Genomic DNA, 13,056 nt, shown 5'->3' with positions numbered 1-13,056 from the left:
GCATGTAAGTGGCATTATTAGTCTTACATGTGACAAGCCTTGACTCATGATTCATAATTACACAAGACATTTAGAGAATTTTCAGCACCAGTAACGTGCATTTTTTATAAGTTCTGACTAGAACCAAGAATTGCACTTTCAAAAAAAAAAAAAAAAAAAAAGGCTCATGTTAAGCTTCCTTTTTATAACAGCAGGATACAGACTTTCAGAAACATAAATATATTCTCTGTCACAGAGCATAAAATGACCTGCCAGCATCAGCAATGCAATCAGTGTTTTATGTTTTGGAAACATAGCTGATCTCTGTCATGAAGTTTTGGAGGTTAAAAGTTATTCACTTAGCTCTTATTCAGCAAATGACTAAAAGATGTAAGAGACTTATGGGCAAAAAGAGTTGTACTGGCTCTGGCAGGGACAAAGCTGACTTTCTGCACAGCAGCCCATACAAGGCTGTGCTCTGCACATGTGGCTAGAATTACTGTTTTGGCAGCTGATGAGCAGTGCTGGCACTTCACCAAGGCTGAATCCCAACCCCTCCAAAGCCATTAAAGGACGAGCAAGAGATGAAGCAGTTGACCCAAACCAACATCCTTATCATATGGCATCATGTTCAGCAATAAAAGTTGGGAAAGGGGAAAAATGGGAGGCTGCTTATGAAAATGTCTGCCCTCCTAAGCAATTGCTATGCACTGAGGCTTTGCTTCCCAAGATGTGGCTGAACTTGCCTGCTGGTGGAAAGTAGAGAATAATTATTTCCTCTTTCTTTACTTCTGCAAGGTCCCTTTTTCTTTCAATTACATTTTCTTATCTCAACACATTACACTTTTATTTAATAATATTTTTTCCTCTTGCCTCTTCCTTTGAGGGAGTGAGAGAACAGCACAATGGGATTTAGTTGGCCATTTATGTGAAACCATGTAATAAGCCTAATTGCAGTGAAACACACACACACACACAAAACACCCAACCATGAACCAACATTTTTTGAATATAATACGAGCAAATTGTATTATATTCCCACCAATACTCCATTACATTTTGTTACTGTGCAGCAGATAGCAGCAGAGGGGTGGTCTGAAATAATGATATTTGACATGGAAGTGTATATGAACCAAAAGTGAGTTATTTAATTTCTCCGTGGAAAAAATTGCACCTACTGACATTTATCAATGCTTGCTGAATGGAAATCAGACAGTGGCTGCGAGCACAGTGAAAGCTGGACTGTGTGGGCAACATTTTCCTAGCAACAACACTATCATAGCAGCTGTGAAACAGTGAGTCACCTCTGCTACTGCAAATGTTTATAAGCACAGCACACAGGCTTTAATTCATCACTGGCAAAAATGTAGCACTAATGGTGGCAACTATACTGAAAAATATTTATCATGTTATCGTTCTCTTTTTTTTCTGTTTAGTTTCCAAGTAAATAAATAGGAGATATTACTTCTGAAGCAATCTACTATTTATGTGTTTTTATTCTCTGTTGTTTTTACAGAGCGCAAAGGAGCAAGATGTGAGTGAATTGCTATAAGCTAGGTAGAGATGTCAGCTTCTATTCTTAAAAATGTACAGAATAATTTAATATCTGAAGAGTAGTGAGGAAATCAGGATTAGAGGAAAAATAAAGCATTACAACATCTAGGTAACAAATTTCTCAGGCGTATTTTAGAGATTTTTTTCATTACCACCTGTTTGAGACCTGTCAATCTTTAGTCATAACTTGATGCTGGTTGTGATCATTTCACAACAGACATAAATAAAATTCCTATACTTAAAATTCAGCCTACGCTTCACTGCTTTGCTGCATTCGTTGTCTTTTATATTATCCTGAGATGTGTTAAGTACTAAAGTCAGAATAAAACAAGTACTTGTTTTAAAAAAGAAGCATAAGAACACGGAATCATTTTCTGGATTAATTCACATTTCCACTTGTGTGGCATGCTATTCAGGATGTTAAATTTTTATTTCCAGTAAAACTGCATAAGCATATGGAAAATCTATGTTCCTGCCCTACATGGAAAAGCAAAGAGCGTGTAGACATATATCTGTTACCCTCTGAAAATGCAACTTTGTATCTCCCTCAAAATGAGTCTATTTGACACACTTGAAAATTAAAAAAAGAGAGAGAAAACATAAACACATTTTACTTTGTAATTTTAAGAGCAGTTTTACTTTGTTGCTTAGATTCATTCAAATAATTTATTATTTGAATCACCTACTAAAATGAGTGTAATTCTCACTGCCCCTTAACAAAGGTCCCTTTCAGAGAAAAAAATCTGAAAATGCCTACTCTGGTACAGCCTTTTTGAAATTACCTGAATTCTGTCAAATATAGAGTATACTCTTGGCAATTAAATTAGGTGCATTTGCAAAGGGAGAGGTATTTCGATGTATTACACCTATTCCATTCCTTCTCCATTTGTCAGAAAGGTTCTTCACTATTTCCATATCTTCAACAAAAGTTGTAGGAAGCATGGAAAATTATCAAAGAATATATATGAACCTCTACCTAAAACCTTTTCATTCTTCTCTTTCATAATCTAGCTATATCTTCTCTTTGTAATTTGCTTCAGATGCAGAATGAGAATCATTTGCATGATTGGAAACTATACACAAGTGAAGATTCACAGAATAAAACCAAATATCTGAGACCGCTAAGGAATGTCTCAAATGAACATGAGGCAATCAACATCATTTTATAGCAGTTTTACATTTGAAAGCATTTATTTGGAGGTGCTTGCCTCCAAATGGGAGGGCCCAGGAGGGTTTATTGGATGAAGACTTGGTCTGTGAGCAAATGATTCCAGACTGATATAGGAAACTGAGAGATATACTATTGTATTCTGTGAAGGCAAGATACAAGATGGCATCTTGCTTCCTCTTACATGCTGACGTAAATTTACAAGGTCTGGAAAATTGGGAACCAAAAAGTTCCTGCTGAGATCCTGAAATAAGAAGCTGTCACTCCAAAAGAGCAGGCTCAATTGCTTTGGACTATAAGTAAGAGTTTGTACTGTTCTTGTTAATCATCAACTTATTAACACTACCTTGAATGACTCGACACTACTGAAGATCAACACTTGACACCAAGACATTGCTGGATTGAGAAGTGGTGAACTGCTTTGCTTTGCTGTGTTTGTACACCAGTCTGTCTCTTTCTCCATTTTCTATCTTTTCTCTTTATCTTCTTTTAGCCATTGTCTTACCTGTAATGCTTATTAATCGTAATTATCAAATTAGCCAATTATACCTCCAATTAGAGTAGTAGTTAACAAAGCACTTAATAAATGATAATTGATGTGTATTATTAATCTGAGTATTGGGTGACTTTATCTCAGTAGCAAGCCCTTGCTGACTAGGGGAGGCGTGACTCAGGAGACAGAAAAAGATTCACCTCCCTAGAAACCTACTGAGTGGGACAGACAATAAATTTTTGCTATGTATGAAAATGTTAATGTGGTGACAGCACAAGAGCCATTTTCTAGCAACTGAACCCATTAAAACTTTCATCTCTTCAGCATTTATATTTGCCTCTTTGCAAAATTGGACCTATCACCTGATTCTCAACAGTCATATATAAATATTTTTCATTGCAGTTTACATAGAGTAAATCATTTGCATTGTTAATTTTTAATAGAAAATAGGAAAACCAAATATTTGAAATCAAAATAGTAATAATGTGCAAAGCAATAACAATGAGTAACATTAACTGACAAAATAAATTTCTTCTTTAAAATACTTCTAGCTATCATGAATAAGTTTAGAATAAACATTTAAATAATATTCCTACTGTTTAAAAAACAACTACAACAACAGTTTCACATAATAATTTGTTTCTGTTGACCAAGTAATTACTTTGGCATTACAATAATGGAAGAGTATTCACAATCAGACAATAGTCTGCAAAAGTATGTGACCTTACCTTCACCTGCATATGCCAGAATTGAGCGGGCACGCATCTGCTTTCCTTCTGTGGTTTTGCCGGAGCAGGTGTGTGAGCAGGAGGACCACATGGACCACATGCTGAGCACACAGTCCTTTGGGCATGGAGCTTCACAGACAACAGGGATTGGGTAGATAGCATCTCTGCACAGCTGCCTGTCAACCTCTTCTCCTGGGAAAGAAAAGGCCAGTAGCAGTCTATCATTTGTTAAATTAACTTAAAATGAGCAATGTAGCCCAGATGGGCACACAAATAAATTAGATTCTGTTCTTCTATATAAACAAGATAAATAGATTTTTTATTACAATGACTTGTCTCCTCTCCCTTGAACACACTCAAATCTAGCTTAATTTGATATTCTGCTGAAGCCCGGGTGGTCTTTAGGCTTTAGTTTTGTTATTATATATTTGATTTGAAGAAAACCCACATGTGAATAATAGACTATGTAATATACCTACAGAAAAATAGCAGGCCTATAACTGCATATACATTAATCACCTCATCTTCATCTACATTTGTGGAAGAAGGGGAAAAGTATCATAACTTACAGATCAGCCAATTTTATAAGCTACAATCTATCCTTTGAATCAGATCTATGTCTATTTGTATATTATTTATATATTTATATTTAAATATATAAATATATTCACAGATAGATAGATAGATGTGAACCTGCAATTTAAAGGATAAATACTGGGAGTTGCAGTGAACTGCAATCAGAGACTGTTGCTTGGTTATAAAAACCTTTCATTAGGCAAGCCTGAGACACATCACTGCCACAGAAGTATAAAAAGATTTCAGCATTTATATTCTGTCACATCAATGTACATATTTCATTGTAATAAAGAAATCCAGACTAGTATAAATTGTTCAATGAAATACTCCCTAGTGTTTAAGTACAAGTGCTGCTTTTATTTTCAATAAAGAAATTGTAGGAGCACTGTCTGAGATCTCCCTGCATAGCATCCTAATCACAAAGTACTTAGTTTTGTAAAGTGTAATATCACTTCCTGATCAAATCAGTTAATATGCATTAGGTGAGCAATAAAGGAACAACCATGTATTCAGAAGTCAAAATGTTTCACTGATAGAGACAAAAGGCTCCAGATAAATCTTCACTTTGGAGCAGATGAGAGAAACACTGAATTAAGGAGAGAGATGTTTGGGTCCACTGTTATAGAGTTATAGCTTTGTTATCATACAAATCAATTACAGAAAACACTGGCAACTAAAAGCACTGGGAACTGAATAAATCCAATAGATAATGTCAGTTACAAGGAGAACTTTGAAAAAATGTCATCTGAGTGCACACAGATTTCTGAGGCCCTTTTCACCACATACAAGCTGAGCATGGAAAGAGAGAGTCTCACTTATAAATAGGAAATGTTTTTCTTTCCCTTAAGTTTTCTGAAAAATATACAATTTCAAAATCATCTAAAAGTCATTTGCGTTACATGATCTTTGCCACACGTAGAGCAAAAAATGTTATATTGAGATATTATTAGTCTATAGAAATGTTACTGAAGGGTAAGTGATCTCAATAGAACTGAACAGGAATGTATAGCATAGTATTTGTATTGATACATCAAGTTAGAATTTTTGTTTTAATAGCTAATGTCAACAAAAAAACTATCTCATCAAGATTTGCAATGGAAATACTTTGATACAACAAAACATTTGTTGGAAATAATAAATATTCCTTATGTTAAATATATAAGCCAGTGATAAAAGCAACCACCTGTATTCTGAAGAGTTAATTAGTGGGAAATGTGAACAAAGTCAAAGATCTACAAATACTACTTTTCTGAAGCTTCAAATTAGGCTTTTATTTCTTAATGAACTAATAAATTCATAAAACAGTAATCTAAACAGAATCTGCAACTTAAAACCTCTCAGATAAGAATTTCTGACAGCCTTAATTTTCAACAAAGGAGGGTTTCCTGCCTAGGAAATCAGAATGACACGCTGTTCAGAGTGAAATACAAGAGCCAGGAGCAAACAGCTAATTTCTTTTCCAAAGAATGAAGCTAGAAAAAGGATGAACTTTACTCTCAGACTGTTCCGTCTCCAGGTAATATTTAATGAAGTAAATGCTATATTCACCTTCACATCTTGCAAGAAACACTACTATTACAATATCAAGCTTATTTATCACCCCCCAACTAAGATAGCGTTAGTGCAAAATTCAAGCTGAATTTCGGGTCACAATGAGAAATTGAATTAACATTAGTTTCAGCCTGACTGCATGCTTAAAATGAAAAATCCTTCACTCTCTCCCAAATCAAAGCTCTTATCTTTTCCTTTTACAGAGAAAATGTAGAAATTCATAACTTGCATATGAGCATTTATTTTTTGTCAGCAATCCAATTCTTATCTGACAAAGGCAACAGCACAGAAATGCAGCTGGAAGGAATGTTTTATTATGGGTATTTTTTCAAGGAAATATGGTATTTAGACTAAATTGTTTCTGACATTTCACTAACGATTTTATGAACAATCTGACCTTTGTTAACTTCCTTATAAAGTACATAGTGTAGTCAACTACTAGGAGCCACTCAACCATATGCTGGAGTAACACAAACGTAAAGGCTAAAGACACATGCAAAAAGTCCTATTTGGAAAAATTTTTCATCTAATATCTAATATTTTATCTGAACTTTATGCATATACATTTATGCTGCACAAGAGACAAAAAAATTTCATAAACATGAGTCAAAGGTTACTGCCCTGAACTACTTGTGTTCTAAGGAACAGAATGGCAAAAAACTAAAATCCAGAATGAGGAAAACAGAATATGAAATAAGGAAACTGTTCACCACTGAGTAGTTGATTTGTTCTTTAAAATCTCACATTTAGAAGCAGTCCATCTTTGGAAACAGAGCTTATGTAGCTGAATAATATTCTTCTCTGTAACAGACATATTTTGGGCTAAATTCTCCAAACTGCACTAACTGCATGTAGAAATTGCAGGAGGTAAAAGAGGCTGTATTTTATGTCAAAAACTATTTAAAACTTAACTGGGATTTTTACATATTTGTACTACCAGTAAGGACTGCCAATCTCTTCTTTGAACTGCTATTCCAACTTGCAAACAGCAGAGTGACTAAAAAGTCACTACAAACACTCCTTACAGCCTTTTTTATAGAGTAAAGATCTTCTAATTTGTGTGCATGCACCAGAGCCATGAGTAAACTACTATTTGATTGCTTTAATTAAAAAAAAATTTTAAAAATCTAAACTTCCAGATAAGCAAATTTTTAGTTATTGAAGACAGATAGCTTGTGACTAGCAGACAGGAGGAATTGGCTGTTTGTAAGTATCAGATTATTCATATCACAGTTCTTGTTTTATTAAATTCACTAAGAAGATACCATATGCAAAAATTTGGTTTAGATGCTAAAACTTGGGCTTCAGTATGAACAGAATGTTCCATGCAATCAAATCACATCATTCTTTTATTTTTAAATTTTATCCTGCTCATTGATAAAATGTGCCTCATATTTATGTTTCTTGTAATATACTTCAAGATCTTTCCACTGTGAAGCATTCTTAGAGCTAGTAACACTTGAGAGACATAGCAGGAAACCTTCTTGATTCTTGGGTATCTTTTAACATGATGCATGCTCCAGTGCACAGAAAAAAAAATGCTGTCAGATTCTGACCTGTAGTAAATGGAAAGGCAAGTGCTTAACAAAAGGCAAAATTATTTTAAAGCCTTAAAATGAACAATAAAATCACTGCTGGATTCAATGAGGCATGGAGAACTGGGAAAAAAAAAAAAAAAATCAACATAAAAATGCTGTTGGGGGCCTACACTGTAAGGTACTTACTTTGGTCTCAGTCCTCTACCATCAACTATAGTCTCTGAAAGGCCAAACTGTAATAAAGTCAAAAACAATGATAATAAAATCACAATAAATAGGATAAAACCAACAGAGAACTTTGAACATTAGTACTGTAAGCGATGTATAATCAGTAAAGGAAAAGAATATCACACAGTGGTAATACAAATCATGTAGTTATATAGTTATACTCTAAAGTTTGTTAAACAATTAATGACAGAAACTGAACCGTAATGGTAAAACTGCAGACTTCAGCATCTACACTGCATAGTCAAGTGTGTCTAAATTTGCTAATACTTCTCTGACTAAGAAAATAAAAAGGGCAATATCTTGTTTTTGTGTGTTTTCGAGTAGTCATAAGTGGTAGTCTGTTTTTAAATACAATACAAATGAGATCACAGAAACTTAGTGTTACTTGTGTTTTTAAACCTGCACATTGGAAATGAGAATGTAAAAATATAGAAAGGATAAGCAGCTCAAAGAAGAGTATGATCTGAATGTACTGTTTATTCGTACATTAGGGAATATATTGTATTGTATATATGTAACGATATCTGTAACTCTCTCAGCTGATGGCTTCATTACAAGTTTTCCTGCCTTGACGGTGACACTGAAAAGGATGTAATCCACAGGAAAATTTCTGGGTACCTAGAATTCTTGGTAAGGTTATCCCAGAGATTTAAGCTCCACTTTTAGGCGTGAAAAAGGCCTTGTTACTGAGCAGATTACTTTGGTAATGCCTCTCAGCAAGGAGGCTTCCTTTTTTTCAGCAGGAAAATGTGCAGCTAGATCATACAATATTAAAATTTATGATTTTCCTTCCTTCCTCCTCTGTTTAGAAAAGGAATCAACAGGAAATTTTTTTCTTTGCCTCTTTTATCACTTTGAAAGGTTGAAAAAAACAATAAGACTATTCTTTATCTTGAATTTTCACACAGTATGCATTTCTCTCAAATGAGGACTTATATGTGACTCTATGCTGACTATTCAAAACTCAATACAGGTGGTCTGCAGTACACTCTGTTTTTCATACAGAACTAATAGAATCAGAGTTCGAAGGGACCTTAAAAACTATCTAAGTCCAGTTCCCCCACTACGTGTAGGGACAACACACCCACCAGATGAGGCTGCCTGGGGTCCCATCCAGCACAGTCTCAAATGCCTCCAGGGATAGAGAATCCACAGCTTCTCTGGGCAGCCTATGTCTATGTCTCACCACCTTCTGCATAAAGAAATTCTTTCTTCTATCTAATCAAAACCTACACTTTAAAGCCATTACCCTCTGTTCCTGCACTGTACTTCCTGACAGAGTCCCTCTTCATCTTTCCTGTAGACTCTCTTTCAAGTACTGGAACTGTAAGATCTTCCCAGAGCTTTCTTTTCTCCTTTTTCTCCAATTCTCAACTCCAATTTGAGCATAATTCTCCACTAAAGAGTTTGTGTACATTACAGTTTTATCATTTATTGCATTATTAATTATTTACAAAGATAATTTGACTATAAGAGGGGGAAATATATATATATATATTTTAAAGTTTCTTACAGTTATGAAGTGCCTAATACATCTCTTTTAGTTACAACTCTGGAGAGAAAATAAGAAAGAAAATATCAACTACCTTGAAATTAACAGTACATCACAAGTACATTAAAATAGTATCAACCAGAAAAAGCATTAATGAGGGACTTTTTTTAGCTGACATTATTCAAAAGTAAATATAAGAAAAAAATCAGGCAAATCACTAAAATAAGAGAACACATAGAAACTTGTACAAATTTGAAGTTCTACGTGAGACTTCCATTACCAATAACCTTGTCTGCATGTTGGCTGACTAGTCTAATACAAAATGGGCAATTTGTCACAACTACAGAAAAGCTGTTAAAATCATCATTAAAAATAATAAATTTTCAGATGGTAAACACCTGAATATACTAACACCATCATTTTAATTTCTAATATTACTGTATTTGTTTCAAACAACCAAGTAATAACCAGTTCTCAATAAAGGAAAATTCCTGTCTGCCTCACGTGAACTGTCAGAGCAAGTTAACCTTTCCTTCTAAGCCAAAAAGCTGCAGCAGTTCTGCAATTTTTTTTTTGTTTTGTTTTTATTGATCAGAATTTTTTTAGCATTTTTATTTTGTTTTTCTTATACAGGAGAAACCATCTGAGGAAAACTGTCTTTTTCACAGCACATGTCTCTAATTAAAATACATACACTATTGAAAAAGGTTGACCCAGATTTTCCTGCAGGGAGAATTTAGAATTTAATCCCTGCAAACCTAATCAAATAAGCCTTGAAAAGGGAAACAATATTTACGTGAAATTCATCATTTACTGCCTTGTTTGGTGCAGGAATCTTGAATGAGAGCATTTAAAGGAAAAAAAAATTGCACGTACAATGGTATCAGAATGACATACCAATTTTCAACCAAAGTTCAATACTTTATATAACCATACTTTGATAGGCATAATCAAACTCTTAAATGTTTTATTAATCCCAGTATTCGTAATATCCTGACAGTGTTTATTCATACCTACTCCAAAGATAAAGCGTGTCAACGTAAACTTTGCTGCTAGCAAAACAACAGCATCCATAAAAAAATAGCAACACCACGTTAGCCTATGTAATTGTTTTCTGTTCTAGTGGCAGGATGACCAGCTGCCAAAAAAAACCATCTCTCTGCACAAGCTAGGTTGACAAATTGTCAGCAACTTGAACATTTTTAAACCTAATTATTGAACATCAAGCAATGTAAAAATTTAAATTGTGTTGTCAATATATTCCACTTCATTAGTTTCAAAGTATTTCAACAAACTCAATGTGAAAAGATGGGTCCCTTTATTTTCTCTCTGTTAAAAGGCACTGAGGTCCAGTCTTCAGACTGGAAGTCTGAAGAGGTTTGCTGACTTCTGGGAGCCGAAATCTGGCACACTTCCAAGAGGAACGCAGTACCTCGTCAAGAACACAGACTACTATCCACTACTGCTCTTTCACATGGCATGAATGACTCTGGAAGGTGGAATATGGGCAGAATCAAAGACTATAAGCCCCTGGGAGCGCAAATGAAGAAAACTGGTGCCCAAGTTATCTTCCCTTCAATTTTATCAGTTGAAGGAAAGAGGGAAGCCAGAAATAGAAAAACAGTGCACACATCAATTCCTGGCAGTGTAGCTGGTGCCAGCACCAGGATTTTGTTTTTTATGACAGTGGGACTCTCTGTGGAGATTATAATCTGTTAGGGAGGGATAGGATCCTCTTATCTAGAAGACACAGGGCAACCCATGATGACAAGCTGTCCAGCCTAGTGAGGAGGGCTTTAAACTGAAGGACATGGTGGTTTGGGTACAAAAGGGGAAATGCTCATGCCATTGCAACCACCAAAGGAATATGCCAGGCCAACCAGAACACTGACAAACATCCCTTAGCTGCCTCCCGTGACATGAGCCAAAAGGCCAGCCACCTCAAGGGTGGGTATAGCTACAGGGGATCCTCTTGCATCCCTCAAGTGACACTTACATTCTCTGTTCCCTTTTCTTCCTCAAAGTGCCTGTCTACCAATTAATGCAGCATAGGGAACAAGCTGGAAAAATTATACATCTGGGTGTTGTCAGAGGGCTACAATCTCATTGTGATCACAGAGATGGGGAGGTACATCTCACAAGCAAGGTGACGTAGAGGAGTTGCTCTTTATGTGAGAGAACAACTGGAATGTATTGAGTTCTGCCTAGGGATGAATGATTAATTAGTGGAGAGCTTACAGGTGAGAATTAAGGGGCATGCTGTAAGAGATTATTCTTTTACATCATTGTCTTAAAGCTTGCTGAGGACACAGATGAACAAGTTCAGGCAAGTCCTGGGCACAGGTTCAGAAATCCTTTGTCTGGAGAACTTTGATGGACAAGTCCTGGGCAAGGGTTGTGAAATCCTTTGTCTGAGGGGCACAGATAGACAAGGCCAGGGGCAACAAGAGAGAAAGAAGCTGCAGCTTACTGGCCGTGAAGTGATCTTTTGTGTGTTCATCTCAAGGGCTTATCTTGAGGAAGATGGCCATTTCAGGGGTACTCACATGACTCTTGCTCAAGCACCCAGGGATGTCACGTAGGCAGGGAAAGGAGGAGGATAAAATGGGGACCTACAATCATGAGGTAGAGGTTTTCTGGCAACAGATTACTCATGAAGAAGAGGTTTCTGCCATGAAGAAGCCTCATGACCTCCTTCTTTCCCTCCTGGATTTGCTCTGCGCTCTACCACGATGCTGAAGAAGAACAAAGGCGTCTGCCATCAGATTCCTCACTACAGAATTCCTGCATGCTGATGGACTCTCCTGGGCCCGCTACCTGAGTCCTGCTTCTTCCTCCCAGACTGGCTCTGTGACTGCCTCCTGCTACCTGCTTGCTGCCCAAGGCCAGCCACGCTGCTGCTCTCCCCCCCCTGCTGCTTCTGCCTCGGACCTTTGAAATGGCATGTAACAGGACCACTGCTGGATCCTGGTGGTGACTATAACCACTTTACACAATTCTTGCTTCTTTCCTATCTTTCCTATCACCCTCCTTCCCTTCCCCGTCTCTCTGATTAGGATTTATAATAAACTGGTTGGACTAACATATGAACCGTTGTTTCTTAATCTCACGCCAGGTATACAGATATTAAAAGAACCTCATCTCCCTCCTATAAATTGGAGTGAGACACATGCTAATATGGGTAACACTGTTGGGGTGCTTATTACAGGCTGCCTGATTAGAAGGAGGATGTTAATGAGGTCTACAGATAGGTGGAATTAGTCTCATGATCACAGACACTGGTTCCCATGGGGGACTTCAACCACTCCGATACTTGCTGGGAAAACAACACTGCCAGGCACACATCATCCAGGAGACTCCTTCAGTGCTTGGAAGATGACCTTCTGACTGAAGTGGTAGAGGAGCCAATAAGGAGAGGTAATAAGGAGAGGTGCTGCTCACCATATTGTTACAAACAAGCAGAAATTGAGGGGTAGCCTAGGCTTCAGTGACCATGAAACAATAGAGTTCAGGATCTTACAGGGAAGAAACAAGGCAATAAGTGTGGTTTCCAACCCTGGACTTCACAAAAGTCAATTTTGACTTACTTGGAGATATCCCATGAGTGAGAGCGCTGGAAGGTAAGGGGATCCAAGAGAACTGGTTGACATTCAAGCACCACTTCTTTGAAGCTCAAGATCAGTGCATCCCTAGGAATAAGAAATCAAGCAAAGGTGGCAGAAGACCTGCATGGATGAAAAAGGAATTCA

General features: G+C 36.6%; 1 protein-coding gene across 1 annotated transcript in view; it reads right to left on the bottom strand.

Moving 5' to 3' along the window:
- THSD7A (thrombospondin type 1 domain containing 7A) overlaps positions 1–13,056 on the bottom strand; it is a 193,127-nt gene that overhangs the window by 66,199 nt on the left and 113,872 nt on the right. Inside the window, exon 8 of the mRNA XM_090142742.1 lies at positions 3,923–4,114. Coding sequence (XP_089998868.1) covers positions 3,923–4,114 — 192 coding nt within the window. The remainder of the gene's footprint in view (positions 1–3,922; positions 4,115–13,056) is intronic.

This window comes from Phasianus colchicus, chromosome 6 (assembly GCF_987193195.1).
Source record: "Phasianus colchicus chromosome 6, bPhaCol1.hap1.1, whole genome shotgun sequence".
Lineage (NCBI taxonomy): Eukaryota > Metazoa > Chordata > Aves > Galliformes > Phasianidae > Phasianus > Phasianus colchicus.
Note: the sequence above shows the minus strand (reverse complement) of the source record. Positions and strands in the feature narration are given on the sequence as shown.